Here is a 7,339-nt window from a genome sequence, read left to right on the forward strand (position 1 = left end):
GAAGCAGCCAGTGTTTACACATGCGAGTCTGATGTATTTCACTTGTAAGTGTGGTCTCAATTTGCATCCATTTGCCTAGAAATGTCTCAGGTTTATCCTTTATGCCTGAGTAGTACTCTACTACATAAAAAGATGACCTCCTTTTATCCACTCTTTGGCTGATGGGCATTTGGGCTGTTTCCAAGGTTTAGCTATTACACGTCACACTACTATTACCCTGGGTGCACTCACGGCACTTCACTGATAAATCCCAGCGTGCAGTCTGAGGAACTACTGCAAGATGCTTGATGTTGCTGCCCCTGCGCCTGTTCCTAGCCGTGAGAGCCCCATCAGACCGAAGCTGTACTCTCTTCTTGTTAGCTCAACTTCTGACTTTTTTGCAGAAACAAATTTTAAAAATCAATTCTTACTAGAAATACAGCTACTACACTCAGTAATTGTCCAAAATTTAAAACACAAAATAAGTATTTAAAAAATACACACAAATACAAGCCTTTCATAATAAATATTGCTGCAGTGATATATTGAAGAGTTTAACAGTCTTTTCTGGTTTTCTTTCATGGATAACATGGGGTCTGCTTCTGTGTCTTTGTGTGAAAGGCTCAGACCGATTGAATGTTGCAATGAGATGTGTGGTAGTTAACCTCTCATTGAGATACAGGTTTTAAAATTAGTCTCTGTTGGTATCAAACATTTAAAGATATGACTAGGAAAATGTCCACTTCTGTGTATCATTTCTGAAAGTATGCAGTGAATAAGCAGAGAACACGCTTGCCATTTTGGGGTGCTGGGTAGGCTGCACCAAAGAGACCCCTGTCCTTCTCTGGGATGTGAACAGACAGCACCGCTCTCCTGAGGATGCTGGGCACCAAGTGCACAGCACAGAAGAGCTTCTGCCCCACCTAGAGGCTCAGGTGCTCAGTGGTCCTTTTCTCCCCAAAATATATGCCAGGCTCACCTTTAAGGACTCAGGGAGGGCCATCCTCAAAGATTTCTCCAGCATCTGCAGCTTCTGTGAACCTTGCAAGTGGAACATCTTGGCAAGTGCCTCAGTCTGCGGGGACAGGGAAAATAGGCAGGTGTGACAGGAGGCTTCCATTTATTTCAACAAACCACCATGAGTGGTCACTATATAAATAACAGGAATTTGTGTCTCACACATCCCTGTGCCGGTGGACTCAGAGTCCGGGGAAGGTCTGCCTGCTGCTTCACGGAGAGCACCTTCTGACCATGTCACCAACAGTGGAAGGACATGGCAGCCTTCTGGGATCCACCCTTGTGACCTGCTCGCTCCCCGATGGCTGGTTTACCTGAGCATTGGTGACATGAAAGAACAAGCTGCCCTGTTTGATTCCTGATGTTCCTTGTGTACTGAAGTTTAAGGAAGTGGTCTTATAAGCTGATTCCGTTCCTCGTGTGCGTTAAGTGCACCTGAAGGGAGGCATGTACATGCACAAGCCCTTGCATGCAGTGTGTCAGGTGTGCCAACAAGTGCCTTGTGGAGTGAGCACGATTCATTTTCTCTTCTAAGTTATACGCTAAGTGTTCTTTTAATTATTTTCATTTCGTTAGGTCTGTGTGCAATATAGTAACTGCATTCACTTTGAGGGCCGCACGTAGCTACCTGCATATCGTCTCGCCCATTTCACTTCCCCTCCCCCTCCCTCTTGCCTCCCCTCCCCATATCTCCTTCCCATCTCCACACAGTGTACTGGCCACGTTTCCTGGCATCTCTCGGGTATGGCACCCTTTAGAATATTTATATTTGGTGTTTTTACATGAGGGAAGCCACGCGATGATCCTGCTTCTGTGCCTGCCTACTCTCAGCGTTGTGGTCTCGGGAAGCGTTCGTCTTCCGGCACATGAGCCGAGGGACCCTTCTCTATGGCAGAGTAGTAGCAGGACGTGGACGAGGCAGGGCTGGCACCATCCCTTTTTCTAAGCTTGCTATGAAGGACAGGACCCCAGAAAGGCACCACAGAAGTTCAGCAGAGCCACTCCAAGAAGCCGCTGTGGCAGGAGAAGCAGGCACTGGCTGATGTCTAAGCCCGGGATTTTCTTCAGGGCCTGCAGCTGGTGTCACATACAGCAGAGTCTCTACCAAACTCCAGAGAGGATGACAGTGGCCAAAATGTAAGCTTGTGCTCTCTAAATTTACCATCTTTTCTATCATTCTGAATTCTATTCATTACAGTAAGTTGGGGGAGGTTGGTGTTTTTGAAATGAGGTATCATTATGAGCGTAAGATGAGTTTCTTTCTCCCAGGATAAATCTCATGGATTGGGCCTATAAAGCTTTTTATGTAGTACTAGATAAAATTCTATTACACTGTTGAAAATTTCTTCATTTGTGCAGCTGGGATAACGAGGCTACACGTGTCCTTATCTGGCCTTGATATAATGAGGCTCGCCTTTGCAGCCTGCACACGGAGTCTGCTGCGCAAGCGGGCACGCGCTGGCTCAGAAGTTGACGCTAAGAGCAGCAGGAAGTAGGATGTTCAGCGCAAAAGGCAGAATGAAGCCCAGCGTGGCCCTGGGAGCAGCACAGCGCAGCAGCGCGAAGAGACGAAGTCCACAGCAGCTTGGGGCTGAGTCTGCCCATTAACGGAAATGGGGATCAAGTCGAGTGGAGAAAATGAGGCCTTGGGATGCTTTGGGAAAGAAACATTAACAGGAAAGTACGCGCCACACTCCCCATGCCCAGCACAAGGAGGAGACAATAAAAATGACAAGATCACAGCCCGTCACAGCTCCAAGGAGCCGTGAGCCCAGGAAGGACAATACACACATGTGCACACACTGAGGAGGATTGTTTTTTGTTTGTTTTTTTGGCCAGGCTCTGAATGCCTTCAGGGCAGCTTTGGCTGGCTTGAGTTGTGGGGATCGAACTACAGCAACCTGAGCCTGACTGCTTTGTGGAAGCAGCCACATAAAGAACTGAGCTACTGGGCAGGACCCCAATGGCAGAAGGATTTTTTTTTTTCATACTGAGGAGTATTAAGAGGAAAAATCATTGTACAGCACGTCTTTAGATTGTGCCAATCTTTGATTATATATACTCAATAAGCCAGCCTAAAAAAACACTAAAATACAGAACAGTAAGATTAGAGGGAAGAACAAACCATTGCAGGCTACTTCTACGCTACAGCATTTAAATGGAACCTTTTAAGCTATCTTTCTTTTTCACATCAACTAAATCCACAGTAAATCTGGCCCTTGTTCTTTTGCATATCTCTACATGCTTCTTCTTGAGATTGAATGAGTGCTTCACTTTCATGGTTAACATTTACCCAATTAATAAGCTGCTTTTCATGAAAGTTTTCCTAAAGAAGCAAAGAGAATAAAGTCTAAATACCATCGGCATGCAAAAGATGCTAAATAAATGTTATTGGATCAATATTTTCAATGCAATATCCTTTCTTTTCACCCAGCAGCTTGCAAAATCACTCTGTGATTGTTTTCTCCTCAGGGGAAAAACACAGCTTAGTTATCAGAATCTTTCTACACCGCCTTCTGCTGGAGTAATCAAGGTAAATATGCCTTCGTTCCCCTCCAGTAAGGATCAACGAAGCAGATCAGTACTTTCTTTGAAAAACCAACATGAATATTTGATTTTCCCCAGTTTGCTATGGGAGGAAAGGGCAGAGTTTTTACCTTGTGAGATGTGTGTTTCTTGGAAAAGCTGTGGCCAGAGAGAGCTTTCAGGATTAAGTGGCAAGTGGGGAATTTCCAGGTCAGGACAGTCTCTTTATCCTGGCACATAGAGGTAGATATGTGGTAAATTTTTTACAGAAGTTACTAAGCTGAGGATCTCTTGTGGACCTTGCTCTTTTAAGAAAAACAAGGAAAAGGTGCTGGCTGGCATGAGGCTCAGAGGCATGAGCACTTCCCTCCTGCTTCCATGGTCTCAGGAGCTGACTTTGGAGAACTGGGAGTATAGCCGTGCACCTCCTGTAGAATTCTGCCTGTAGTGTCATTTTTCTGTCTGTCCTGTCCAAAGGCAGCTGCAAGCCAAGGCCTGGGATGATCTGATAGTGAGGGAAGCCCTTCTTGCTTCAGTCTTTCCTTTCCAGTCACCTATGGCAGAGGTACATTGAGGCCTTTGAACCAGAGCTCCCCTCATGCATAAGCAGAACAGAAAGTCTGCTAAGTGTCCAGAGTGCTGAAGGCTTTCTCTCATTTTTCAAAGACTGCACTCTCCTTTGCCTTTGGGTGCTCTCACTTAAACATCACAGTAATGATTCAGCAGTTTTCAGTCACACTGTTAATAGATGTGGAAGCTGTAGCTCAGGGAGCTTGGACGTCTCCCTGTTGGTTGTATAGCTACTCAGTGAGGGCAACAGGATTCATGGCAGAGCCCTGTCGACAGAGCAACCCATACTCACAGAGAGCACTGCTGTCCTAACACTAGGACATGCTTTCCTACTTGGAGTGGGTGAGCTAATAGGGGAATTTCTCATAGCAAGTCTATTACATGAGAAACAACCCCCCAAACTTCAAGTTTCTAGTGTCTTTGTCTTTGAATGTATTTTTTTCCCTACCATATTAACTGATAATTTCATTATGGATGAAGAGATTTAATTGGAACAAAGACCCTGGCAACTGTGTGCATGCAACTAAATGCATGCAATATTCCAAGACTTTTTCTGTACAGCTCCAAGCAGCCCTGGTTCTCCCTCAATGACCAGGAAAACAACACAATCCAATGTATACAAGTGTGCTGGGTCACATCCACATCAACCACTTCATATCTATGCTGCTTTTCTCAGATGTGGTTTTGTTTACAAGTCTAAAATATTTCCTAAGTGACTAATTAGAAATCATTTGCCTGCTCTCACTTGGAAACATTAATTTTTTATGTTGCTCCTATAGCTTTGTCTTTGCCTTGGATTTAAAAAACATGACCTCTTCCCTGAGAACAATGCTGCAACAGCTCCTCAAAGGTGGCAGAGCTCCTGTCACCAAGGTGTGGAGGATGTACAGCAGGCTGAGATGTGTTTAGGCCCCAGTCACAAAGACCTGGGCACCGCTGCTTCCGTCTCCCGGCCTGCACTCCCATGTCCAATCATGAGGCCGAGGACTCCCCATCTGCCTCGGAACCCAGAGATCTGACTCAGACGTCTGCTCCTCTTTGTGCTGTGCAAGTCACTTACCTTCTACAGCATGGTTCCCTGTCTGGGGCGCAACACTGTTGTGTTAAACAAGGTAAACTCTCAGTTTGTTGTTGAGCTGAGACCACCACCAGCTTCCCCGAACATAGAGCTAGGAATGCTAAAATAACATCTGAAGAAACTCTTCAAAAAGACTTCCTAAGGCAGCTGTAGCCTGCCTTCCCAATGTCTCAGTGATACATTTGTTGAATGTATTCACTTCTGACTTTTTTGTTATTTGGCTTTAAAAGTTCCTGTAACCTCTGTTATAGTTTTTGTCTAGATGTCCCCTCAAAGCCTCATGCAGTCATGGGGCAGCTTCTAGAGTTTGTGATTAATTCATGCTCCAGTGCTGGGAATATGGGGTGAGTGCTGCCTCCACCCTGAGGTGCGGAGCCTGCATACAAATTATAAGGGAGGGAAAGAGGTCTGCTCTTCTCATTTCTCTTGTTGCTTTTGCTATTTTCTGCCACCATGGATTGCAGCCCCTGCCACATGCCACTCTGCCTTGGAGCCAGCTGAGTATGGACTGAAACCTCCACTACCTGTGAGCTAAATAAATCTTTTCTTCCTTAATTCTGGGTGTCAGGCATTTTGTCTCAGCAATGACAGAAAAGCAAGCAAGACAACCTCTTTTTGTTGTTGCTCGTGTTGACAGTGGTTGTAAGAAGCCACGTTACTCCTCTCCATATGTAAGGTGTCATTCAGGAAACCTTAACCCATGTTCTAAGGTCACAGGCACTTTTACTAGGCTCAGAATAAAGTCTTTTTATACCTTTAAAACAAAGTTCTCATATCTAAACCAGGGTTTAAAAAGTTAAATGGGTCAGCAGAACCAAAAATTACCTTGATGTAGGGCAAGGTGTTTCTGTAAACATGTTGCTCAAAATACTGAGTCATAGTCTTTGTTGGCTATTGCAGAACTGCTAGCGTGATACACGCACTCAGTGAGACCCACCGCTGAAGAACATGTAAGAGATGGTGCATTTTCCTAGTACACAGACGTGCACAGTCCAGACAACTCTGCTTTTCTAAAGGCCCACTCAGGTCTCAGCTCCGGTGAGCATTCCTGCCCTACTCGCAGTGGGTAAGTGGGCACTGCTCATCCAGCTTGCAAATGAATCTGTCTATATTTGGAATGTTTCCTGTCGATGAAGCCACTGTGTGAAAACGTTACCCTAAATGTAACCAGATACTCAGAGAGAAAAGATAATGTATTTTAAAATCACAGACAACAGGATTGTCCTAAATTACCTGCATCGTAATGGGTACTAAGTTAGGAAAGGAAGAAATGTTTTCCTGACTTACAAGTGTAGACACCTATTTTATGATGCATGAAATGGATGGTTCCCGCTCACCTCCGGAACGGATGCATGTACATTCCGAGGTGATCTCAGTGGTGCAGGAATCCAACAAGTGGCTGGAGAAGATGCAAGCCTGCCCGTGACCCTGAAGCAGGCCAAGTAAAGACTACAACTGCATCCGATGTGGCTCAAAGGACTGAAGTGTGCTGGCTGCACAACAGTGAGTGAGGGGGATGGTAGCCGATGGCCTGGTGCGGTCCCAAGCTGATGCTCAGGAACGAGCCCAGGTGGGATCACTTAAGGCTTCGGGAGAACTTTACACTTCAGATGCCGGCAGAACTCATGGTTCCCCCAGGGGCTTGGGAGGCAGAAGGTTCTGTGTGGGTGAGGTTTGCTCCAAGGGTTCATGTATAAGAGCTGGTGTGGGAGGAAGTCTGAACCGTGGAGATGGTTGGGAACACAGGGAGAGATACTGTCATCGGAAGTGCTGCCTCAGAAGGAAAGTAGGGCAGGCAAGATAGCTCAGTGGACTAAGCACCTGCTTTGGCAATCTCAGGGGCCAGGGTTTGATCCCCTGTCCTGCATGCACGCTGGCCCTGTACTCGAGGTGCACAGAGCTGGCGACTAAGTCCGGGCATGCACACCTATAATCCCAGTGCTGGGGAGGTTGCAAACAGGAGGCTCACTATGAGTCCAAACTGCATAGTGACACCCAGTACCAAATACATAAATGAAAAACAAACAACGAAGGAATTGAAATGATTTGCACCACTGGAGAAGCTAATGCTCAAAACATTCTTCTGTTGTCTGGAGGTGGGCGCTGCTTGTCTCATACCTATGCTTGAATGCACCGTTTGTGATGAGATATTCACCGCAACACGTGATT

General features: G+C 45.9%; 1 protein-coding gene across 1 annotated transcript in view; it reads right to left on the bottom strand.

Annotated features, from left to right (window-relative positions):
* The window catches only part of LOC101568390 (glycine N-acyltransferase-like protein Keg1), a 22,044-nt gene extending 18,312 nt beyond the window's left edge, over positions 1-3,732 (bottom strand). The window contains exons 1-2 of the mRNA XM_004645786.2: positions 3,654-3,732; positions 959-1,054 (exon numbers count right to left, since the gene is read on the bottom strand). Of these exons, the coding sequence (XP_004645843.1) occupies positions 959-1,036 (78 nt within the window). The 5' untranslated portion in view covers positions 1,037-1,054; positions 3,654-3,732. The remainder of the gene's footprint in view (positions 1-958; positions 1,055-3,653) is intronic.
* Between the last annotated feature and the right edge of the window lie 3,607 nt (positions 3,733-7,339).

Source organism: Octodon degus, unplaced genomic scaffold (assembly GCF_000260255.1).
Source record: "Octodon degus isolate 3935 unplaced genomic scaffold, OctDeg1.0 scaffold00239, whole genome shotgun sequence".
NCBI classification, from domain to species: Eukaryota; Metazoa; Chordata; class Mammalia; order Rodentia; family Octodontidae; genus Octodon; species Octodon degus.